General features: G+C 40.7%; 1 protein-coding gene across 8 annotated transcripts in view; it reads right to left on the reverse strand.

Moving 5' to 3' along the window:
• The window catches only part of KLF12 (KLF transcription factor 12), a 254,973-nt gene that overhangs the window by 169,321 nt on the left and 58,437 nt on the right, over positions 1-27,215 (reverse strand). For 6 of the 8 annotated variants that reach the window (XM_065055571.1, XM_065055564.1, XM_065055615.1 and 3 more), the window contains exon 2: positions 16,910-16,973. The exons of the other annotated variants lie outside the window; for them this stretch is intronic. In XM_065055571.1, the coding sequence (XP_064911643.1) occupies positions 16,910-16,930 (21 nt within the window). In that variant the 5' untranslated portion in view covers positions 16,931-16,973. The remainder of the gene's footprint in view (positions 1-16,909; positions 16,974-27,215) is intronic. 8 annotated transcript variants of the gene reach the window in all.

Below are 27,215 nucleotides of genomic sequence, written 5' to 3' on the forward strand. Positions count from 1 at the left end.
TATAAATGAAATGTATGAGTATGTGTCTAGGGGAAAGAAAAATGAGTAATTTGTTTATAACATATCATTTTACAGCAAGAAACACCACATAACCCTGGAAAAATTCAGGGAACAATGAATGCTCTAGCCAATGTTTTTTTTCTTAGGATCCCAGGATAATTCAGGTGGGAAGGTACCTCAGGAGGTCTCCAGTCCATCCTCCTCCTCAAAGCAGGTGCAGCTAAGAGGTCAGACCACGTTGACTCAGGGTTACGTCCAGTCAGGTCTTAAGGACCTCGAGGATAGAGATGGCACAACTTCTCTGGGCAACCTGTTTAGTTGGGAGACAGCCTTCCTGGGGGGGTAAAAAATGGTTTTCCTGACACCCAGCCTGAATCTCTCTTTGTTTTCAATGCATTGTCTCTCCTTCTCCCACCACACGTGGCTACAAACTCACCAAGATGCCCCGAGCCCACACACCTGCCAGACTTTGTGCACCAACCAGGCTACAATAAGTGTAGCTCAAACACAAGAACATTGTTGGAGACACTGATTGAAAGCCTTGCAGAAGCTGAGGTGAACAGCGTTCACTTTTCTCCCCTCACCTACTATTCAAGCCACTTTACACTGCAGATGGCAACCACGTGGGTCAGGCATGCATGCTGACAGTTCACAGTCACCTTCTCCTCCTTCACGGTGCCCAGAAGTCTGTTCCCAGAGGACCCACTCTATGATTTTTTTTTTTTCTATGGACCAAAGGGAGGCTGACTGGTGGTCTGTAGTGCCCCAGATCACCCTCTTTTGGATTTATCTGAAGAAGAGTGCACCATTTGCTGTCTTCTAGTCATCAGGGATCTCCCATGGTTTCCAGCACCTTTCAAGCACAGTAGAGAAGGGTGCTGCAAGGACATCAGCCAGCTGTCCCAACATCTGTGCATGCAAGGAGGTGGCTCCCATGGGCTTGTCTGGGATTTGATCCTCGTTCATTCATGACTGGTGGTTCTGCTTCCTGAACCTTGTCTGTAAGTCTGTGAGTCCCTCAGCCTTACCCGTGCTCACCGTCAATAAATCACCTGCCCCATTCAGCCACAGACACACATTTTCCTTGTCCAGCCTTTTACTGCCAAGGCAGTGATAGAAGCTTTTGTTGTCTTTGATACTTCGTGCAAGTCTGAACCCCAGTTGAGCTTTGGCTTTCCTGACACCATCCCTGTGCTCCTGCTCGGTATTTCTGTGTTCACCTTCTGCAGCCTGTCTTCCTGCCTTTGCTCCCACCTCCTATATGCTGCCTTTTTGTATTGGAATCTATGGGTTTGGCACTGGAAGTGATGTCTTCTCCACTTAAGAGAAGGCTGGTCTCCAGACAAGTCCATTTGTCTGATGACCTGGAAACTGGTTCAAAAAGAATTGGACTTTTCTACAGATTTGTTTCTCAAGAGCTAACAAGCACAAAAATACAGATATAGCCTCTGGCTGTGGAAGTATTTGTGCCCTAGATTTTTTGCAAACTTGGAAGATGTACCAGGGCAATACCATCGCTCGCACACAACCTTGCTACATCCTTTCCCTACGCATCCATCTGTTATTGACTGTTGTTAGAGGAGGCATACAAGGTAGATGGTCCTTTGCTCTGACAGGAATATAAACATGGCTGTTTTCTATGCCTTTTCTTTAAGTATAATACGTGCCAAAAACATGAAAGTTAGACCATCTCTAAACCACGGGATTCCAGTCTCAAGACTCACACTCAGGAATTAATTGACATCCTTCTGCTGAGTACCTGGTATGGATCACTGCCAGAAAGGGACCTTAAGCTAGGTGGGCCACTGTCATATTCTTCTGCGGCATTTCACTCCCTGGGATTTATTCCAGAGGTAAATGAGACAGTCAGCACACACCACTTGTAGCTTAGCATGGACTTCAAACAACACCTTTAGAGCCCTCTTCCTTTGTTTCCCTCCATCATTACTCGATCGCTGAAGATGCGGCAATACATTCTGTTCACGTGAACCACTATTCCTGGCTGATTTAATGAACGGTAGAAATCACGGCCAAATAATAGTGCCTGGCAGAGCACCAGAATATCCCAAATCATTGTTATTCTCACTAAAATGTACAGAAATATTACACCAAGCTACGGAATAAAACGATACATTCCTACCTGCTGTTGAACTCTACCTTGCATCAGAGGTGCCCTATGCAAAAGCGTTTGACAGAGCTGTGTGTGACTGCTAAACGTGCCCCTGTAGGGTCTTTAAATCCTCATTAGTGTTGTTTAAGTCACCGCACCTGATTATACATTGCGCAGCAGGAAGATCTAACAAAGTATTGTTATTTGTTTTATCTTTTTATAACCTAGCATCAAGCTCCCATTAAAAGTGTATAGTGACCTTACCCATGTCAAGGCTTTCAAGAAATAATGCACTGAGATAATTGGCTGTTTGGCATCATCCATAGCCTTTATAGTGCGTGTCAAGCCCCAAGTCATATTAATATATTTAATGTTTCTCATTAGGACATAATAAGAAATTGTGTCTGTATAAATCACATATTTATTCCCAACACGTGGCTTAGTTACACTGTGTAAAATGATGAAAACGATTTCCTGTCCACACGAGCTATGCCTCACATAGAATAAAATGCTTCTATTAGATTTACTTTGCACCACAAGAACTGGATGGGTTAAGCTGCTCATTTTTAAGCAACAATTTCTGCACAGGCATAGAGTGTTATGTGTACTGCATCTTTCTAAAGAGATCTGGACCACTAACATTAATAAAGTGACAAACTGCCTCTATCATCATCCTGGATGCTGAAATTCAATGAACATTACTAAAATATTCTAACTACTAAAATCACAGTCACAGTGGGTTTCAAGAGCAGCTTTTTTCAGACACTGAATGATGCTGGACACAAATCTGGGCAGTAATTCCCTCAATTAGTGTAGATGATCCACAATAACGCTTTTCCCATTGAAAGCTCATGCCAAGTGACCAGTTCACATATGAAATAAAAGGGAGTCCAAGAATTCTTTCAGGAAAATATACCTTTTTTTAACAGTCACTCCTCACAGGACTTCATCTTAAATAATCTGTGTCAGGTACCCAACTCATGTTTTGTGATAAAATGCACTCAGGCTATGTCATTGTTGGTGCCATTTCTCCAGATATCTATCCCCTGGCTCAGTATAATCAACACAGAGCCTCCATCTGACTTTTGTGTGCATGTGTATGCCTTATGTATGTGGAGGTTTACTTTATATCATCCGAAAACACGAATAAACTCCGCATTCCAAGTATTATAGGAAAAAAGGCACTAATTTTATCACCTGTTTGATGCCAGGAATAATAAATTATCCACTCAAGTGAAAACTGTGAAAGTCTATCATCATTTATTCCCAAATTAAAAATAGTCTCAAACATTCATGTGGGGTTTTTTGGTTTGGTTTGGTTTTGAAGTAATGACAACTCTCTGTGAGAGGCCATTTGCCTGAAAACCAGCAGAGCTCTGAATTTATTTTCAATCTGAAAGAATATTCAATAAGATCAATGGATTGTTTATTACTCCAAAACACAAAATGAATTATTAACCTGAATACATTAAAATTGGGAAGAAAAAAAGAGAAGTCATACCGCTGACCAACTGTGAGGAACTACTAGACAAATTCAAGAGATCACTGTTAACACTGTTATGACTCTAATTACCAAGCCCTGTAGAACCCTACTCAGGCAACACATGCCTTTTAAAATAGATTGCCAAATAATCCTTTACATTTTTACCATCATTAGCCATGATACAACTGTTCTAGAGTCAAATGTAACAGTTTATGCCTGGATTGGATGATTTTTGTGGAAGTTTTGCAAGGTGCACACTAGTTAGGTTCTTCAGGTGCTCATCACGTTGAATGGCCTACAAAAAGGTTACAAGAGACCATGCAGGGTAAAATGTTGGCTGGCTGGAACATGGGACCTGGAACATCCCCCAGGGCTCCAATCTTCCAAGCTGATATAAGGTGGAAATGCCCAGCTTCACTCCTCACTAGCAGGAATATGGGATCATCAGCTTAATTGTAACAAGGATTCTCAAGCTGCCATCTCAGAAAGAAGTGAAGGAGGCAGACACGTCGGTGCTGCGCCAACACAGCAAGCAGTAGATGCCTTGCTCTTTTCTCCCTTTAATATTTCTATAACTTGTAAAATTTTCCAACTGAAAGCTTCAGGATTTTCAATTAAATGAACAACAGTTCAACAAAACAACCACTGCCATGCTAGCCAGCACTTATATTCCTTTGCAAACGCAACGTTATCTCAACAACACACGGAAAAGCACCTTTTTTTTTCTGACTTACTAGATATGCACATAGGCAAACACTTTGAGGTCACTTATGCTCGCATCAGAAATGAAGAACTTCTCTCCAAGACAAATGCACGCACATCCCAAAGTAGGGTAAGCTGTGGAGAAGCAGGGTATGAGGGACTGTCCTAACTCAGGGGCTCCTTTGGACAGCACAACTCTTCAGCATCTTCTTCTGCATCCGTGGGGTCTGGTGCTACGTCACTACATAGTGCATTAGAAAGTCTGGAAGTTGAAGTGAACTTTTCCCCTCGCTTGCCTTGCTCATATCTTATTTAGGATTTTAGCACTGTTTGGGGAACAGTTACAGACACTTTAAATCATGTTTGCCTGGTGTGATCTTTTATTTATTTACTCTAAAGATTCCCACATGGGAGAGTTCTGAGCCACTGCGGTGGAAGAATTTCAGCGTTTTAAAACACTTTCTGATGAAAACAACTGTTTGTCCTCAGAAAACATTCCTCAGTCTCTGATCCCACCAGGCCGCAATGCAGCCCGACCCCAGCAAATATAAGCAAGCAGGTTACTCCTTTGGTGTCCTCCCTTGCATACTGCAGTAACTGTTACTGCCATTGACTTACGACCAGGCAAAAATAACTGGTTTACTAGAAACCCAGACAGAAAAATAAACTGGTAAAAAGAAGTATCTAACTTTGTACATCAACTGATAAACAGAGTAAATTAGGTAGAGCTAAGCCCAGCCTGCATCCTAGAATTAAGAGTGGAAGAGAGCATATTTAGCAGACTGACTAGATATTGTCCATCACTACTGAAGTCACTGGAAATATTTTAATTTTTTTTCATGAGCAAAAGCAAAAACTAACCCTGCTCATGGAATGCTACATTCTTTTAATTACCTCTTTCTTCCAATAACCCGGTTTCATATTAGGCAAATAAATGCCTATGTTTCTGTGCACCACTGTATGATGAATTACTTGGCCAGACTTTTCTAAAAGAAGTAGCAATTGACATCAGGTTAATACAAAAGGATTCTTAAGCTGCACATAGCTCACGGAAACCTGAAACTAAGGTCATCATTCACTCTTTTGGAAACCTGCTATGCCCAACAGTAAATCTTTTCCTTCAGGCAAAAGTGGTAAGTAGCCTTGATCATAACAAACTGTTGCTACAGATCAAAGAGTAATGGCATATTTATATTCAGAGTAAAGTAATAGCCAAACTCCTCCTTGAAGCCAAACACACAGTGGAGAAGCACACAATAGGAGTTAGGTGTTGTTATTACCATCTACATTTAACTATTCTACTTTTCCATTGTTTGTCCGTTTTCCATGCTGAAAAGATAACATCAGATGAGGCAGAAAAAACCACCCACTCCTACTAAACTGGGTGCACTGGTTTTGAGTAAATTAAAGCCTGAAACCTCTTAGTGTTAATATTAAAACTTCTTTCCAGCAAACACCCACTTTGAAATTATGAAGGTTCTAAAACTTCTGAAATTACTATTATTACCACTATGGAAATAAATAGCAGGTGAGCTTGGTTTATAAATGCTTTCCATATATTTAAATATGTAGCAGTTAGGATAATTACCCAGCCTCTTATGAGCCTCTTTTATCAAGCCATGAATTATCAGAAGATAGTATATTTTTACTGCATAAAAGTCATACTTTCACAGAGAGATGCACGTTGCTTGCCATTCCTGAAGAGCTCTGAAAGTCCTGAAAAAGACAGTATGACAGTTAAAGGGAACCAGATTATTCAAAAGAAAGGTTTGGCTCCTTGTGCACAAATAGCCAGGATATTATGAACTCTCTGGCTCTCTTTCTGCATATAAAAAAAGATTATCCTTGCTTTCTGCAGAGATTATTAAGGCAATTCACTTGTTTTACATTCTGCGATAAAATAAACTCCACTGTCATGCCGCCTGGAGCTCCTGTATCTCATCCATTATGTAAATCTCCAAAGAGTAGTTCAGCAAACATCATCTCAGTTCCACTGCACTTAATAAGATGAGCTACACATCTAAGTTAATTTTCATCTTCTTAAGACAAAAGGAAACTCCTTACTACTTAATTTGCACGAGATTTTTCTCACTGTCATCTCTCTTCATAACCACCAAAGCCCAAGCACATATGAAACTCAGACTTAACTCAAAATGTTTGTGTTTTGGGGGTTGCATCACCTCCTCCAAAACCAGGAAATTAAAGCCAAGGAAAAATAGTGTTCTGCATCTCACTACTTCTAGAACATCTTTTTTGTTGTGTTTTTTGGGGGGCGTTTTTTGGTTGGTTGGTTGGCTGGTTGAGTTTTTTTGCTAATACAAATACTGAAGCACTTCTCTATTACTTAGAAATCAGCATGGAAAACTCAGTATGTGTTTGCCTCTAATATTTGAAAGCCAAAGCTTTTGTTTTCACCTGAGCTATGCCCACATGTCCGTCATAGCTGACTGCAGCAATCACTGCTACCAAGCTGAACTGAAACAACAAAAAAGCCCTAAGTAAATAGCAAAGTTCAAGCAAAGGTGACAGCCTCGAAGCAGAAAACTTGCCCTTTCCTGACTCATCACCAAACCTCCGCACAAGAAAAGCTGAATGAATCACCACGACTAAGTACACATGAAGCACCATGTGGGAAGCGTAAGAGCAGGTCAAGGTTTAGATTAATACCAGGAGCTTATTTTCTCTTTTAGATCCATGTCCTTGGATATATGAAATACTGTATCCAGCAGAATCATTATTCGAGTCTGTTAGTGGTGACTATCAATATTAAAATAACGGCCTTCTCCTTACGTGCTAGCTACTGAATTCTAACACGTTCTTCTACGCCTTCATATAAGAAGTGACAAATTGCCACAGTTCGACATTATTCTCTCCACGGCATGTCAAAAATACTAAATTCCAAATGCATTTATTTCTAGCACTAAATGTTTACTGTCAAACATGTAGGAAAACAGGAAAGCATATGTAGTATTTCAGTTTCTGGTTCAATGTATCTTAATCAGCGCTGCCGTGCAGACCAAGAACCACGGCTTTTTCCATTCTCATTGAGAAGTAAAGACTAACTCTAAAATGCAGTTAACTGTGCTGCTTCACGATACTAAGAACTAACACCTCCCACAGCAGAAATATACTTTTTTCCATGCAAACAGCTCTTGATAACTAATGACCAGAAACAGGTCATTAAGAAATAAGAAGTAGTAAGCCCTGTAAATCTGTGGTTTAAACTTATTTGATGGGTCATGCCCAGCAGAACTGAACAGTCTTCAGCTTCTTGAAAACCAAAAACCTGAGACTATGAATATAAACACTTCTCTCCCCATTAGGTGCTTTGGAAACTTGTGTTGTACTTCTGAAAATACACACATCAAAACGTTCTTGTCAAACGGCTTTGAAATTAAATGCCTTGTGCTTCCCCCTCTGGAGTAGTATAAATTTAGTCATTATTAGAATTAGTATAATTGTTCTCTAAGTGCTCTAGGAATAAAAGGTGAAATGAGCTTGGTGACTGCTCTTTCATTCCCACAGGAACATGTCACAGCAGAGAAGTTGGGCTGCAAGTGCAGGGATGCTCAAGGGATAATTTGAAAACCCAGGGACTGGAGATTGAGTCCAGAAAAGCAGAGATGGTCTGCACCACTGTAGTTTACAGGCAGAGGAGATGTCTGTTCTTCCACGGAAGATACAGAAATCCCACAGCAAGAACTGCCCTTTGGAGATGCCAAGTGCTGTCTGTCGACTCATGGAAGACAGGGAGCCTTCAGCAAAATGACTGAAGTTGAAAAGAACAGATCCAGGCCTTTGAGATCTGGCTCCCTGTGGACTCTGTCCTGTCAGTTATGACTAGTCTTCACCAGGGGGATCAAAGCTGAAAGATGAACCAAAGGAGCTGGCTCAAAAACACCATTGAACAAAGTGGGAGATTATGTGATCTCAACTGGGAGGTCCCTGAGCGTTCACCCAGCAGAACCACGAGTCTGTGTCTCCCTCAGCAAGCTGTGCAACAGGGAAGGATATTCTCAGTTTTTCTGAAAATTACCACAGCCTATGTCCTTCAACTGCCCACGAGAAATCAAAGCATGTTAGGTAAGCTCTTGGAGCACACCACCTGGTTTGGGTTCTTCCAAAGCCACAAAATTTGTGCAGACTGAGGCCACACTACAAGGTGAACCGAAGCACACTAAGCCAGCACATTCATGGAAGCATTTCCTGATCTAAGCTGAACCAGCAGCAGATTCAGCTCACTTCCCCGCTGTGGTCTGGTCCACTTGAAACAGCTTCCCAAAAAATACCAAACCAGCCTGCGGTTTGGGGGACTGATCATTCCAGGCTTTTCTAGTAATAGTGTGGAAAAACCTCTACCACTTAAGACTGGTCCTACTGAGCTCTCCAAGCTTGTCTCTTCAGACCCCTGCTCATGGCCTCATGCCAGAGCCCACAATATGCAACAGGTATTTCCATGTCATGGAAACACCACATTGACAGGTGTCCAATTATCTCTGACAACAAGGAACAGGAGCACTGCAAAGGAACAGGAGGACACATAAATCCCAAAAGGCAGCAGCACTCCTGCAGCAAGTGTGTGTCATGGTTTTTGATTGCAGGGTGACAATAAAACCCTGGCAGATGTATTGTTAACCTCCTCTCCCCCCGCCTTCCCCTTTCAGCCCCTTCCTTTCTCCCCTTCCCACTAAAGACAGGCAATCAGGAGGGAAAGAAGGACAGAGAGAAGAGAGTTGCTACCAATAAGAACAGAGTTGCTACCAATAAGAACAGAGAAAATAATACAAAATATACAAAACCAATCTTGAAAGTCTCAGCAACTGCAGAGCTGGCACCCAAAGTCCTGGATTAGACTCTGCAGCCAACCGGAGCTGGATTCAGTCTGTCACTAGGCCTCAGTTCTCAGGGACGACTAGCAAGGTCCTCTCCTAATGTCGGCCATAAGGAAAAGGGACGAGATCCTCGTGATCTCCCACTTTTATATGAAGTATTCATGTGAATGGGATGTTACTTCGTTTGTCAGTTTCTTGGTCACCTGCTTCTCATTGCCCCTCTCACCAGATGTCCATCCATTCTTATCAATAACTTCACATTCCATTGCTATGTTTACCAAAACATGTATCTGGTTCTCCAGGAAAATGCAGCTAATATGAAGGCTTTAGCTGACAGGAAAATTCACTAAAAGAGAAACTTGTTTTTAACAAAACCAGGACAGTGTGATATGGAGGGAGCAAAGCCTGGCCGGTGGGCAGGCAGGGACCCAGCATCGCTGGCACCATGGCCACAGTTTGCTCCCTGAAGTGGATGCACTCAGTGAGGCAGATGGGGCAGGTCCTGCATTTAGGCTTGGCAGTGCTGAGCATTTAGCAAACGCAGCTGCAGCCAGAAATGAGGACATGCTTGTGTCAAAATTTCTGACCTAGGTCTTCAAACTGATTCCATCATTTTAATTAACGCATGTCAGAGATTACAAGAGGTACCGGCATCTGCTTGCATTACTCCCGAAAAGTGGGGTATCTGCTGGCAGCACATCTCCTCACCCTTCCACCATGGGAACACTGACTCAGCCACTCATTCAAAAATACCAGAAATGGGAATTAAGGGTGGCTGTGCCTGCGTTATCAAGTAATTTGTCATTTTATGCTCACAGGCTAGTTTTTGCTAACTTTGTTTTCAGCTCTGGCTAATCTTTCCAAGGTGAAGCTTTTTGTTTTCGCTCCCAAATTAATTTTGAAATACACACCCTCAAAAACCAAAGCAACAATTACAGGAATACTTTAATCATAAGACTTTAAGTTCTGTATGACTTAAATTAATTTTAAAAATTATGTAACGACACACCAAGCCTTACAACCAACAGCAGTAATACAAATCACAGAATGATTTGGGTTGGAAGAGACCTTAAAGATCATCTAGTTCCAACCCCCCTGCCACAGGCAAGGACACTTTCCACTAGACCAGGTTGCTCAAAGCCCCACTCAACCCGCCCTTGAACACTTCCAGGGATGGGGCATTCACAACTTCACTGGGCAATGATAGATGCCAACACATTTACTAATTAGAATTCTAAGGGGATATCTATCAACTTTCAGAAGCAGCTTAACAGGCACCCTACTGCACCGAGTTATATCAATAGGTGCTGAAGCAGGCCCTTAAACACAGCTTTCTTTTACTTGCACAATTTATTAACCACAGGCTCATCATTACCAGCTATCACTTCGTGGAAGAGCAACACAGGCAACACCACCAAGATCTACCTTTGCCTTACTATGACATTTAGTAATTTTGATGATGTGAACTGTGAAAAAAGCTGCAGTATTTTAATTATTCCACATTTTTGTCACATTTTGTCAGTTCTAGACTAATTACTTTCCTTTGAGCTGCACTGCAACGTGGGCCGCCTTACTCCCCCACACACAACCTCACATGAAGGTTGCTGCCATCCTTTTATATGCAATTCTCCATTCTTCCTGTTTCAAAGGACTGTTAATAAATAGGATTTCCATTCAAGAACTACTGCAAAATCAATGCACCTGAAACACCCCACAGCAGCTCTAAGCAGAGCAGAAATCTGTGCAGCCACCAGGATGAAAACCCTGCATGCTGTTGCTGAGCAGCTGCTGGGCCAGAGACATTTCTCCCAATTCTGAGCAAAGCCTCTGAGGCAGCTCTGCGCTGGCTACTTGAAAATACAACCTTATTTATTATATATAAAGGTCTCTTTATTTATTGATTTTAAAGCAAAGCTTGAGGCTTTTGCAGCAGATGAAGCTTTGACAGGGGAAGTGTAACCTACTCTTGTGTCTACGTCCATTGCTTTTCTGACATGTGAGGGTGCAAGAAAGACCATAGCTAACTTCAGCCACTAAAGTAACACTTCTAAAACACATTGTATTTTTGATATATGAAACTTAAAAGCAATGGTTACAATCCTCTATATATGCCAGCCTCTGAACCACAATGGCAGGAAGAAAATAAAAGGACAAAACCCTCAGAATCATAATCCAATATTATTTAAACCAAGTCAGATCACAAGTCAGTCACTAAATATGATTCGGCCTCAACCCAAATGAACTGATTTTCTGTGTATGTGTAAATGTGTGTGTGCTTTGGAGACCCGCCCCAAGCCAGATGCTGAAGGGGACTGTGTAAACACACCAAAATAGTTGGGAAATGAATGGAATGAAGCCAGGACCCAGGACCCATAAACAAGAAGCCATGTAGGCTATGAAAGCAACTGGCCAGCAGAAATGAAGAAAGAAGCGGTGTAGAACAAATTTCGTACTGCTGTTCATAAGGAAAGCCTAATAGGAATGCCGAGGTCTTCCCAGAAATCATACATTATTTTAACAAAGGCAAAGGGAAGACGAATGAGCTCCTATGTAATGCAAACGTGGCAGGATGAAGGGATTCATTGCAGGCACCTTAAATGCTTTTTTCTCCTTGGGAAAGATCAGTGTTGCAAATGCCTCTAGCAGTTTTTAAGCTACAGGGACTGCTTCTAAGTCCACTTCACCCCACTCTCATCAAGGCTGAGCCAGTGGTGAGCAATGCTGGGGGGCAACACTGCTCGCCAGGCCCTCCAGCCCATCAGCCGTGCCCACACCCAATGAGAGAGGACAGGAGCACAAGACAGCACAACACACAGCGGCCCATCTTTGCAAGAAATAGAAAGAAAACCTCAGCTGCTCCTCCTTTTCCAAAAAAAAAAAAAAAAAAAAAAGGGGGGGGGGTGGGGAGAAGAGACCTTACTGTAGCCTTTCAGTAAAGAACCTCAAGAAATATCGGGACAAACAGTTGTGACAGGACAAGGGGTAATGGTTTTAAACTAAAAGAGGAGAGATTCAGACTAGACAAGAGGAGGAAATTTTTTACAGTGAGGGTGGTGAAACACTGGCCCAGGTTGCCCAGATTGGTGGTAGATGCCCCATCCCTGGAGACATTCCAGGCCAGGCTGGATGGGGCTCTGAGCAACCTCATCTAGTTGAAGATGTCCCTGCTCATTGCAGGGGGTTGGACCAGATGACGTTTGAAAGTCCCTTCCAACTCAAACTATTCTATTAATGTAAGGTTTAGGGAAAAGTTCTCCTCTCACTCTACAAGTTACCGCATAAGTTTCCCATTTTTCAGTGACAGTAAGTAAAAGCAGATCTGTCCTATGAATATGACTAGGCTCCAGACAACAAACTGCCTGTTATCTATTTACACTGTGAAATATTCATTAAATATCAACTACCAATCGACTGTTAAGGGACACATCTTGATAAATGCTAGACAACAGACGAAACCAAAAAAACTTCACAGTCTCCCTGCCTTGCTGAATGGGGCCATCAGTCATTTTAAGTAATCATATGTTACATTGTTTTATTCAAGATATTTATAATCATAATGAATTGAGACAAAACACCAAACTACAGCCTCTTTGCCTGAGAGTAATCTAAACCGAAAAGCACATGACAGAAAGGATGGATTGATGGCCAGTGCAAAGTAAGTCCCTTGAGATTAATATATTTTATCGTGTTGATATTTCTAGTCATAATTATACTGCAAGAATCCACTGAATGATGTTAGATGCGAAAAACCACTTAAGAGCAGTCATTTTCTTTCTAGGAAAATTGCATTTGTTTGTAAGAGATACAGAGGAGACAGCTAACAACAAAAACCAAACATTTCACCACGATGCTAACTAATATTCTGACTATGCAAATAAAACCATAAAACTTCCTCGAAACCCTCAAACACACATTAAAAAAATAAAAAAGAAAAAATATCATTAATATGATGATCAGACTTCAAAATAATGAAAAAAGTTTGCTCTTAGATTTTTTTAAAGAGATGACACACAGGTCACATTTGTGAGACAGCTATACTTCTCAGGCTCACCACATAGACCTCTTTAGAAAACAAGCAGTCGTCTCCTACCACCACTGAATTCAATACAACTCTGTGTTGTTTATCATTTTTTTTGAGCATTAAATAACTTGGAACATCATTAAGCCTGATCATATGAACTGCCTGGTAGTACTTCTGTGTGTGAAACTACCTTGTGAGTGGGAGACTGCACCCAAGACTGCTTGTTAAGTACAAGCCAGACCTGTCTTTTCCATCTGAGCAGTCTCTTCTTTCTCCCATTTAATTTTGCTCTCTGACCTCTTTTCAGCCCACTTCCTTTTGGTTTAAAGTCTTAACCTCTTCTCCCTAGTATCCAGTGCTAAGGTGCATGGGAATGGTTCAAAACTGCACCGGGGGGGTTTAGACTGGATGTCAGGAACCAATTCCTTACCGAGAGGGTGGTCAAACACTGCAACAGGCTTCCAAGAGAGGTGGTCAATGCTCCAAGCCTGTCAGTGTTTAAGAGGCATTTGCACAATGCCCTTAATAATGTGCTTTAACTTTTGGTCAGCCCTGAATTAGTCAGGCAGTTGGACTAAATGATCATTGTAGGTCCCTTCCAACTGAAGTACTCCGTGTATTCTATTTTGCATACGACTTTTGAGCTGTAGTTCCCCCCCCGTCAGTTACCGATTTCCTTACCAGCTCCTACCCCCGTCTCTTTTCTGCAGATATCTGCATTCAGTCACTGTAGACTGAAAAAGGTAAACTTTAAATGTCAGATTCAACAGAGAACTGAAACCTCTGAATTCAATTGCCGTTATTATGGAAAACAGAGAAGCATCGTAAGCTGCATGCATTCAATATACATGTGTGCCACCAGTATTATTTGCATATTTCTCATTACTCTGGGAAAGATTCACCTGACCTCATTTTATGAGATAGAAAAATTTATGGCCATATCTCCTCGACTAGTTGCATATATGCTTAGATGTCTGTGACTTATAGAAAACCACATTTACACATATTATTATATGGTCTGTGGCAGACCAAAGACCTAAAACATACCAATATAACATACATACGATGCAACCCAAGCTGTTTACACCCCCACTGACATACCAACACACTTACATTAGCAATATAAAGCTTTCAAAACTTAGTTAGCAAAGCAACAATGAAGAGAAAGGCTAAGGCAGGGCACTGGGTGAAATCCAATCTCTTTCCTATAGGAGCCAGAACTTTATCAACCAATCTCAGCAGTAAGCACAGAAGAGCCCTCTCCACCTCTATTGCTCAAGCTTTCTGGAATCGGTCTTCCCAGAAAAAGAATTTTTAGCCTCAGACTTTGAATTCTTCCACATAACCACATTTTTTTCTTGTCCAGCAGTATGATTTAATCATGGTACTTTCCTAATATAAAAGATTAAGAGCTGGATTCAGAGCCCTGTGTTTGCAAAGACTGCCAAACCGAAAACATGTAATGAAATAATTCAGCGGCCCCTTCCTTATCTGCACACATCTTGCATGGCTTCCCCACGAGTACTGTGGGATGTCATTTGAAGGGCGTGAGAGAATGGAACTACGGCTTGACAAGAAAGAGGTCACCCTCTTCTCTTTTTCTTCCTTCCTTCTGCCATCACTCTGCGTTGAACCAGAACGGCACAAGCAGAGAGATGAACAGCGATACAGAACTAGCAGTGCTGCGTCTCTCATATGACTAAAGTCTTTCCCAAGAAACTTGGGAACAAGGCCACAAGTCTTCTGTGCTTGCCTGATCTGGAAGCCCTCCCTCTTCTGCACAGGCTCTGGTTACAACAGCCCCCCTCACGGATCTGACAAATGCTTAATATTTTCTGCCCTAGTGTCACTTCCCAAGCCAAATACTTAGGATGTTCTTCTAGTCTGGCCCAGGTTCTCCTCAATTCAAAACAAAGCATTACCACACTATGGTAGTACTGCTCTGTCTTGTCTTCTAGATAGCATGAGGAGTCCGCTGTAACATAATGATACCCAGAGACAGCTTACAGATAACTAGGTTGGCCTTCGCACCCTCTCACACTTTCTGCCAGTAAAGAGCCTCCCTAAGTTCATACACACAGGATTTTATCTCTACAGTCCTGGAAGATGCAAAGTATCAGTTTTTCACTCTGCTATTCATAGCCAGGAGTTTGGAGCAAGGAAGCACCTCCTCCCCCATGATGTGAGCCTATCCTGAGCTACCAGACATCGCTATGGACAGCAGCCACCGACACGTCAGCAATCAAACCAAAGAGAAATTCCTTTAAGACCCTGTGTGCTGGTTTTAGCAGGCAACAACTGCTGGTTCATATCTAGGCATATGAGATGCTGATCCCATAGAGAAATTATGCACATTATTGCAGAGACACTAATACCACTCACTGCCTCTATTAAGGTTTAAATTTGGCTCCTGGAGGCTGGAGGTGTTTTCTGGGACCTGCGGTATATAAAGCAGATGTTCTACAGATGCTTCTGAAGTTAAGATTATTTTACTGGCTGTTATTTCAGTAGACCAGATTCAAGGACACAGATCAGCATGTCTCCTACCTGTTGCAAACATTAAAAACAAAACAAAAAAACAAAGAAGACACTAAACTCTTCATCATCCAAGTCAGTTATTGATAAACTGTAAAACTTCTGAACCACTGAAAGACTGAAAAAAACAAATTATCACTGAGATAAATAAGAATCCTTGTCCTCCCGAACTACTTTGCTCACATTAACAGAGCTACAGGCTCCCATGTCTTGTATTGAACTGATACTGTGCTTTTGAAAAAAATTGAGGGTTTTGCTGTTTTTTCAATTGTTCCCACCCCTACCTGGGATTCAAGGGTTAAAGAATGCTCTCTAGGAAAGAGATTTTCCAACATAACATATTCCTCCTTAACCAGCAGAGTTGCCAGAATGCCTTATGTGACTGAGCTGCTGCACAGCATCCCGCTGGATCACACTCTGAACCTGTCATTACAGTTCATTTGCTCCAGTGCAAACCCACAGGCACAGTCAGCTTTGTTTAAACATCCTTGATACGAACTGGTTAACAAAGCACTCCAGCCAAAGCATACAGTTCACAGTTACCAACACATCAGACTACAGATGTCAAGGCCTACTGAATTTTATCACCTTAGAAAGCATGACAATAGTCAGTAAAGCACAGAGGCCCACTAACAGCTTCTTCCTTTTTAACTGGTGCAGAAAATGCATGCTGCAAGACAGTCATCTCCCTATGACACGAAAACAAAGCACCAAGATACTTTCAAAGACACCATATCCTATTTTACTTCTTTGTCAATGTGGCATCTGAGTTCCACTCATCAATGTATTAAGCTTCAGAGCCAACAGCTGTCATGGAAGACAACACCTCTCTCATTCTCCCTTCATCCTTGCACGTAAGAATACCGAACACCACCATGCATCAGCCCATTCAAACACCTGGCTTGAAAGGAATTAACTATTTCCTTAACATACTACTAGTTTTTCCTTTGAATATTCACGTTTGGTCAGAAACGGCTGCATTAAGCTACAGCTGTGTTAGGCTATAGCACAGGGTGTTCCAAAAAGCTGGACCCAATTTCAAAGCAGTAAGCACTTCAAATTTGGTCCAGCTTTTTGAAACACCCCGTATTCCCCTGCCTGAAAGACAATATGGCATATGAAGCTCAGACCAGTTATTTCACCTATTATGTTTTGTAACACAATATAAATTTTTGATAATAGCAGTAATATGTGTAATGCATATGGCTGTAAAAATGTCAACCAACTTTTATGGCTTTCCTCTTCATATGAATATTCAGTCATCCATTCGTCCCTAGATCCACTTCAATCCTGAAAACGAAAAGAGAAAATAATTTAATTGATGTATTTTTAGAGGTTCATTAATTTCTCAAATATTATTGTATATGTAAATAAAAAACCTAACCACAGATCTCTGCTCCATAGTAAAACAGAGGTCAGAAGAACAGTAAGTTTATAAGCACTTTAAATAAAACTAGCTAAGTACAACAAACGGTATATTGGGGAAAGCATTATGTTTCCTCTAACTAATGATTTTAGTCAATAGTCTCAGTGCCTTTAATTTCTGAGCTGCTACTTGAGTGCACTAAATCCCAACTGCTTTAATTAGTCTTCAGGGCCCATTATATATCAGTACCCTGCAGCTGTACAGGTAAGCTTTCCAGCAGTTACAGTGTGAATATTCTTTACTGGTATTTCAAAATGTGTTTCCCAGAAATACTGTGTGAGATCTGAACAATAATGCATTAAAAGCAAAAATACATTAATTAGTGAACGCAATGAATACTCCAGCCACAGGAAATAACTGCGCAAGATCATTATAAAATTTGATTATGTATTTATTGAAAAAATTCTTATGGATACGTGATTATTTCAGTTATGCTTCCATGTGAATCCATAAAAGAAAAATGCATCTAGATACTTAAATACTATATTATACTTTTGGGAGATTCTTTCAGATTTAGCATACAAATTCAGTAGTCTAACTTTTTTAATGCCTTGTGGAAAAAATCTTCAGATGTCCAAAATTTAAATAACAGACAGCATGTCTTAAACCTCTTGCCAGAATATGTGCATATATCTGGAAACAAATGCTACTTACATATGTCTATCTTAATAACAGAAATGGTGTGAAGTCAAGAATTGGAATCTGCTGTCAGAGCTGTTATAAACAATCTGTTGTTATTTTTATATCATTCAAACTAAGGTCATCCTTCAAATAGCAGCAGAGCATCACCTGCCTGCTTTTAAACCACAACCCACTATTTCTTCACTGCTGCATATACAAAAAGGTGGCTAACAGTCTTCCAAACACTAAGCGAACTTCTGCACTGAAAACAAGACATGAAGCTCCCTTAAGCACGTAAAATTAGTAAATATTAATATACTGTGCTACTACCATACTGATTAAACACCACACACTTATTTTTTTATATTAACCTTAATATTTTCTTAGAAATACAAGTAAGCTCCAAATATCCATACAAATCATAGAAGGTTGCAAAAATCATCACAAGCACTGACTTCACTAAGTGTCATTAAATACCGTAGACTTGGAATATGCTACTTATTGTAGACTTTGCCTCATCTCTGATGTACCTTGCAGACTCTCTTTGCTTTCTGTTGTTTAATCTCAAAATTTCTGTCTTTATTGTTTGGGTGGTGGGTTTTTTTTTTGGGGGGGGGGAGGGTTTGTTTGTGGTTTGCTTAGTTGGTTGGTTTTGTGTTTTTGTTTGGTTGGGTTTTTTTGTTAGTTTTGATTGCACACTTGAAGACTCAGCTTTGAGTTTCCAGTTGCTCTTTCTCCATACTAACGTCCAAAAACGGGACAAGTGGACTAGGTTTTATAACATCTTGAATTTACAAGATGTGGTTATCTAACCTGAGTAGGAAATAACTTAGTCATCAGTTCTTCAGAATTAAATATAACGTATTCCAAAGCTTCATGGGGTCTCTGTCAGAAGAAGACAGTTTGACCTGTAATTGTTTCCAGTTCTCCAGGTTCTCCCATCATTACTCCTTCCTACATGCAGACAGACACACACACCCCCCCCTACAATGCAACTTAACCTCAAGTTACAGACGAACGCTGAGGTCCCGATTAAGTTACCGTGGCCACGGTGACAGAGCAAACACAGGTTTGTGTTTCACAAATGCTAACAGGCCACTGCCCAACCAGACATAGCCACAGCTGGTTTTGCGTCATTAAATCACATACAGTGGCCCTCCTCATGAGAAAGCTACTTCATTATTGACAATAAATACTTGGGCCTCATTAATTCTCTTCAGGTCTGCACAATTTGTCAAGCACTGAATCACCTATGTCCTTGCACGATTGAAATGCTCTCCTCCCTGGAGAGGTTTCCACTTGTCCTCCTCTTTGCCAAGCACAAGTGGCAACACCAAAAGCTCTGGCAGTGTCACTGTCCCACAAGGTCTCTTCACTGACATACATGTGGTTTCAGGGGTAGGAGAGGGGGTATCCCCTAGCACCAACTGCCAGCAAGCGTGAGTAAGAGCATCAACTTTGATGGCAAACACACACTTGCCAAAAATGCCACCCATACAGGCTGCAACATCTCTTCATTGCGACTATCTTCAGTTGCTTTTGGGAAGAAGATGAAGAGCAAACCATTCATCTGAAAACAGCATTTAACCAGTAACTCCACAAATGCGTTTCCTGATTTTCAGAACTGTTGAAAAGCTTCGGCTTCAGATGAAGTGACTTTGAAATGCATGTGTAAAATAGAACCATCCGTCCTTACAGATCTGGTGCATCCCTTCTGTCATATGTCACCACTGTGAAACCTGTTCTGGACTTTGGTTTTCAGTAGCTTACTGTAAAATCTCAGTTTCTACTGTCAGACATATGAAAGCACACATGGAAGTCCAGACAGAAGCATCTTCATTTGTATCAAGTGTTTTTTATGCCAGAAGAAAATCTACCCAACGAGTCAGCTGCGCAATATTCCCGATTCGAAACTTCTACATCTAAAGGGTTCTCATAGTTCGTTTGGTGCTTTGCTCTATCAGTTTCAACCAAAAGAAAAAAAAAATAAGCAGCAAACACAGAATTATGCCAAAGACTAATCATCATCTTGAAACTCTGCTTTCAGACCCCAGAAGTCTGTAAAACTTATGAATGCCACCAAACATTAGATACCTTCTCCCACAGAAAGAGAGAACCAAACAGAAATTATAACACCTAATCCGTTTTGAAAACCTGACTCAATCAGAATAAATGTGCTGGTAGTCCCACCTTGGCCAGCATCCTCAGCCACTGGTGGAACTGAGGAGGAATCATGGACATGAGCAAGGAACATGAGAAGGGTTTTGCAACAATCATGCTGAGAACGTTTCTAGACAAACAGAGGCCACTATATATGTAGAGGTGCCCATGTCTATACAAATAGCATATTTTTGAACATAGACACCCACGTTAATTAATTAAAAACAAGTTCATACTGGTATCACTTTTACATACTCCTAACTTTTAAAGTGAATTCTTGTTAATACAAATTATTCCTCATGCTATTTTCCCCCTTTTCGAACTTGAATAGATACAGGAACACACATCTGGAAAACACCAACTCAGTTACAAAGATAAATAATTTGCTGAATCAAGATTTATTAACACTTTCCTCTATGAAGTGAACTCCCCATCTTTGGGCATAAGTCTATTTCTGAATCACCTTCTTGCATCATTGATTGTACTGTCAAAGTATACACTTTTCTTCTTGGAAGCCATTAAATCTACACTTACACTTCTGTAATCTCTTTCAAAGGCCCTCAGCCATATCAGACTTCCCTGAAGATGGAATGCAACTTCTCCCAAACTCATGAAGGCCACTCTGAAGATCAGGTAAGGTGGCAACACTGAAAACATGGTTCCAGCAGCGTTCAGAGCTGAGAGAACACAGGTTAACCACAAGCCAGTGTCGAGGATGACTACCTTCATGTTAATAGTAGCCACATACTTGCCCTTTTTTTCGTGTGTTTCTGATTCCCACACAGAAATCCGTAAACTCAATGAAGCAGACATTCCACAGAAGCCACAGACAAAATATACTTTAGCTACAAGCTAAAGATTTGCAATAATCCTCGACATTTAGAAAAGGGATAGGAAATGCTGAAATTCAGTGCAGCATTGCTCCGCACCAAGCGTGCCCGAAAAATCTTCCTAAAATGTGTTTTGATGCCTACCTTTCTCATCTCAGGCCTAGTCCCAAGGATCATTATAAACTGAGTTCTGTGCCACTGTGACTGCAACTAGCTAAAATGCTTTGCCACAAAGCTGTCTGTAAAAAGTTAAAACACTCCAAATTCCAACATAAGCACCTGTCCCATCAGCAGCCATCGCAAGCTATACGATGAGCTGGATAATACAACTTAACATGCATTCGGTTTATGCTATACATTTTATAGACCTCAGGACCAAAGGAGCACTTGCTACACATTCTCTAACTCACTAAACACCTGTGATCAGAAGGCTTATTCTGTTCTCAACTAAAGTTTTTGCTAGTCTTTGATAGTGATTTCTGTTCAAACAAGGCAAGCACGAGTTACTTGCTTTAAGACACCAGCCCCCCCACAAACATCTTTGTTGCTCTGATGCAGTGTCATAACAAAAATATCTTAAGCTGCTCAAAATATTTTCAAAAATTAACTTAATTCTTCAACTTCTGGCTTTCACTGGTGTTTTAATAAAGGTAAAGAGAAGCAGGAGGCAGAAAGTGGGATGCCTGTTGCTAGGCGATACCTAGCTCTCCTGAACTCCTACAGACTGAAATATTTATCCAGACTCCCACAAAGAATGACATCTAGCATGGAGAAAGAAGAGACGCAGGTACCCACTGAAGTACATTGTGATTCAAGGTATGAAGCAGCAGCTCTGACACCAGCTCAGTCCCTGGAGTATCTGAGCTGAGGAGGCTGCAGTCAGAGATGGGGGTGGGTGATGCAGCTCATCCCGAACATCTACCCTGATTTCAAGCTGAGCCCCATGGGTCCATGCCTCCAAAAATTTTACACCAAACCAGAACGATCTCAATGCCATTGGGCTCTTGGCAGCACAAGGAAGTACATATTTTGCTCACCTGACAGCACAGCTGTGTTGTTTCTCTGTTGTTTGGGGTTTCTTCCCAAAATCATTATACTCTGATAACGGGCTTCCACAGAAAACAAGCATGCAGCTGGCCAGATGTGGACGAATGATTCATTACATTAACCGAACGTACAACCTTTGCAAGAAGTCTGTGTGCCACGTGCCTCTCTCCTGAACCCTTTAAAAGCTTTATTCAAAGACTAAACTTTTAAAGAGTGATTATACAGTCTTGCAGCAGAGGCTTAGAGGAATAAACAATATTCTTTACAAGTTATTTTATTTCACATTAATGAATTATTTTGAATAGAACAGCTTCAAGGGTAAGTCCCAGACCTCCTGGGACTTAATTTCAAGAACTTTTCAGTTTCCCTAGAACTTAATGGTATGGTTTGACAAAAATAATTATATATAAATAGGCTACATTTTATAATTTCTGATAATTATTACTCTGTGAAGGATGATGTGTTTAAGTCACATTTTAAAAAAAAACACCTGCAAATGTATCACTGTATACAAAGAATTTTGGTATGACAAATGAAATTATGAAGTGTGTGTACATGTTGTTATATTGCAAAGTAAAAAAAATGTTTAGTAGTCAAAATCTGGAAAACTAACAGAGTCTTCAAATGCCTGAGTTTAGGTAATAATCAGTGGACAATCGAAGAAGAGCGCAACAAATTCCAAGGAGCAGAGAAAAACACAGCAAAATACTACATCCCCTTGATTTTTTATTCTCAAAGTAGTGGTTACCTTTGATGGTCTCAGTTGTTTGAATGGATAGCTCTGAAACCTTGATACTCCCTTCGCAACTCTAGCTTAAATAGAATGACACTGTTTTTCATTAGATATAAATAAAATAAAATTTTGATAAACACAGTCACACATCACTTTGGACAGCTGCTCTGACAGAAGGAAATGTTCGTGCTACTCAGTGCACACACTCAGCGCAAAGTCTCTGTAGTTCGCCAACTTATCCTCACACACAGCTCAAATTCCACATTAGAGTTAAAATTCTATCTACCAGCCTGTGCACAAAGTCAAAGGACTTAGTGAGCCTTTTCTTGTTAGAAGAACTACAGTTTTATACACACACACACATATTTATATATACACACACACACACACCCCCCATATCTACACATATATGAATATGAAAACATACATACACACAGCCACAAATCTCTGGTGAACTGGTTAAATATTTTGTGTAAATAAATGCCTTAAAGAATCTGATGAAACCATACTTTCTAATATATTATCAAAACAATACAGGATTTTCAGCCAAGTTGTGAAATATGTTTCTGAGCACATAAAGAACTGGAATTTTAAAAAAGTGATCTTTTCTCCTTATCTTCAGACTTTCTTTTTCCCCTTATTTTCAGACTTTGTTTAGCAAAACAGTAGCTGTTACTCTCCAGATAATGATGATCCAAGATTTCCACTCATAAGGGCTTATAAGCATCTTAAAGAAATTATAAAACAGTAATATTTAAAAACTAATCACTCCTCATTTTAGGTTGGAATCATTTATGTTGTGCTTCTATATTTTGTTTGCACTTCAGACAAAACAAATGTAATTAAGTGTACTAAAAATGAAGTCAAAGTATGAAATCCAAAAGGAAGGTATCCCACAGGAAAATTGCTCTTGCCTCAAGTAGGATAAGAGAGAAGAGACTTGCCAGTGATTCTTCCACATCATCACAGTGGGGAAAGGGATACACACCAAGCTCTCCAGCAGATCTTTCATCAAGGGACTGGACTGACTATAAAGACTGCACAGAAAAAGACCTATATTGCACAGGTTTCATGTCCGTCCTTTGTCCTGCTAATAAGCACTAGCACCACCAAATGCTATCAACCCACCCCACTTCTTCTGGTTTAACACCTTTACTTAAACTAGGTTTATGATGGGTCCAGAATCAAGACGACTCTACTGGCGGTATGGGCAGCAGTACTTAACACTCTCCTCTCAAAGCTGCAAAATAATCTTCATTTCTACTCTCATCCATTCAAAAGTAGAACAAGCATTTTCTTTATTTCCCGTTAAGAGGCTGCTGAACCCCAGAGACCATCAGAAGAACCAAGAATTCTTGCACTTGTACACAGCTATAAATGAAACAGGCAGAGCTTAAGGACAAGGCCACCAGTTTCCTTAGGACACTCAGTGGAACATCAGTTTCCAGGTGGACCGTACATTTGACATTTCTCATGGTGACGGTAATCAACCATCTGATCCAAGGGAGGGTGGCTAAACATCTAAGGCTCTTTTTGCTGCAAGTCCAAAGGAACAAGCACAAATTTGCTGCAGACTCGTGCCAAAATCTGCTCTCAGTCAAGCCAGCTGTAGTGAGTACCTCACTATTTGGTACCAGAGCATGCATACCTGAGATTTAACCTGCAAGAAAGTCTGAAACACAAACATCTGAAACAGATGAATCCTGCCTTGGATAGCAAATACTACTCATACGTGCTTCCAAATTTCATAGTCTCCTTGTAGTTGCCCTCAGAGGGAACACCAGGACAATGGAAAAATCGGAGCAGGAAGAAAAAAATGTAACACTGTTTATATGTACTAGCTTATATAAACCCTGGCATGTCTTTTTCCTTTTACGCCACGCAAGATGTTGTAAATAAATTAAAGAACAGCACTAACCATCATCCCACTGCGGACGAAATACCACACAGCTTTCCCCTCACCACAGTGTCAAGAGGGCTGTGCCAACTTTCACAGCAAAACCACTTAAAGAATAAGCAGAACCAGAATAAGACGTGCCCACTAAACTTGTCTGAAAAGAAAGAACAAAATTCCCACAAGCAGCAGAGAAAGCTTTATACATCACCAGAAAGGGCTGCAAAATTGGTGTTGATGCCTCCATGGCTGACGTAGGCCCCGGCCTGGAGACGGTCACCTCCTCACAAGCACTTGCTGAGTAATGTGTGAGGAGTCCCACCTCACCACAGCCATCAGCACAGGTTAGGAAAACAAAACAAAAACAAACAAACCAACCCACCACACACAAAACCTACTCATATAAACCTACTTGGCCACCTCCAAAACAGAGGTGGCAATAAGCATGAGATGACATTTACCCCTTTAGCTAGCACCACCGCAGCAATTAAGGGAGAACAGGCTCTGTGACCAAGAAAACATAGTCCAAGCAAACATAGTCCAAAGGTGTGAGATACACCAAACAAACATAAACATCCTCATTTCCAGGCTCAAAGTTGTGCCTCCAAGAAAAAAAAAAAAGCCAACAGCTGAATGAATGTGCCATGCTATACAGCAGATAGTTATGTTCAGTTCCTACTCCTGCTTTTGCTTAACCCACAAGAAATTTCATCACTGCATTAGTTATAACTTGGGCCCCTTCTTTCACTTTCCATTAGAAATGTACCAATAAAATGCTTTTTTCAAGAAAAGAGCATGATATCTATCTACATGGAGGTACGGGTACATATTCAGGCTCTAAATTGGGGCCACTATATGACAGCAGTCATGCTATTAATCAGTTTAAGGAGTTTATTTGGCTGGCATCCTACAACTGTGGGTGATGAGTGTCTATTTTAATAGGAAGGTATAGTCTCTAAAATTGATCAATTGACCATGAGTGCTTCCATTAATCATTTTTAAATGTCTTTTCTCCTAGCCTGCCTCTTCTTGAAAGTGCAGACTAGCATTATGATTAATAATTATATCTCAGCATAATGTAGGTGAAAATCTCAGAACAGGGAAAAATCCTGTATACAATATTCCTATCGTGCATTGGCCAGCTCAAAATGACTCCACTACCAGATTCAGTATCTACAAATCTTTTAATAATAATTTGAAACGCAGAGCATGTCAATGGAGCACACACAGCCATGTTCTTGATGTCTTTGGGATGAGCAAGAAGAGTAAAATTGACCCCAGTGCTGTTCCTGAAGAATTTCCACTGGAAACTCTCCATTCCTAAAATTTCAAACTTACACACACACTGTAATGCTCAGCGCAAGCCATGATTAACCTTAGAAAAAGGCGCATATGTTCGGAGATCTACCTGATACATACCTGGTCACATTCCATGAGCCTCTCTAGCCCTCGTCGTTTCTCTCCTTGTTCTAATAACTCTCATATTTTTGACAGGAGACACAGCTGCTCTGGTTATTTTCCCGTCATTACTTACACAGAAATATATGTGCTTCTCTCCTATCTGGTAGTTCCCCCATCACTTTGACTTTTTTTGGGTAGAGGGGTGCTTGGGAGCAATTCAATATACTATTTCATTCAGTAGTCCAAGGAGGAATTCACCTGCAAATCTGTCTATGTATTTAAATGCAAAAACCTGATTTCCAAAGGTAATTTGTATTTTCCAGTCCCCTACTGAAGTCAGGGTAGCAGCCTGCAGGACTCGCCATCTGCACGCAGTAGGCCAGTGCCATTTCATTCTGCAGACCAACACGGACAAACCAACCCCCGAACAGTGGCTCAGCAACTATTCACATTCACAGCCCAGAAACTACAACCTGAAGAATAACTTTGGCGGATGAAGTTCTTGCCAGTTGGCAGGTTGATCTCACCAACCCATGGACACCCGTGCCTGCGCTCACCGTCCTTCATGGCTCTGCAGTTAAAGGAAAGAAAGAGGCAGCACAAGGGTCCGAGTCACAGTCACTGCAGTCAGTTTAGCAATTTTTTTATTTAACCTATTTATTATTTTATTTTTTATTTAACTTTTTATTCAAAATACCAGAAGTATTTTAAATAAAATGGTACTTAGTTGCCTTCAAAGTGAAGGGTACTCCAAGTTTTAAGAGCTTTGGTCTTTTAAACAAGTCTTGCGGATTGCTTTGTTTTCCTGATCAAAATCTCTTGATTTTTAAGATTTTTAAAGCTGTCGTTTTCAATAGAGCTAGGCAGACTTGAAAAGGCAACCCATTTTTAAAAGAGCTTGGAGAAAAAAAGAAAAAGAAGTAACCCGAGATGGTTAAATACTACTGTCAAGCAGGAATTGGTAAAACCACCCACACTAAGCTCCCCGCATACCAAGGTGATACTCAGAAATTAATACAAGTACACTCCCCATCAATTACCCAGATATCACCATTAAAATAAATTATTACAAAAATCAGAAACTAAGGATGGCAAGGAAGTCACATTGCTTGGTTTATTAAAACTAAGAGGAAAATGTTCCAAAGAAAAAAAACCCGTATTGCATGGAGGAAAACACCATTTCCAAGACCAAGGTTTTTCACCCTGGAGCCCCTGCAGCTTGGCCAGGCTGGCTAGTCCCAGCAAAACCAATCAAACCCAATTCATAATTCCTGCATTCCCATTACAAGTCAACTGATTGTATGTACCTGTCTTTCAGGGAGGAGAGTACAACAAATGAACCAACAAACAGCATTAATAAACAATTTAATAACAATAGAAGACAAATATACCAAAGGAGATTACCACTGAGGAGAACCAA

This window comes from Columba livia, chromosome 1, assembly GCF_036013475.1.
Source record: "Columba livia isolate bColLiv1 breed racing homer chromosome 1, bColLiv1.pat.W.v2, whole genome shotgun sequence".
Lineage (NCBI taxonomy): Eukaryota > Metazoa > Chordata > Aves > Columbiformes > Columbidae > Columba > Columba livia.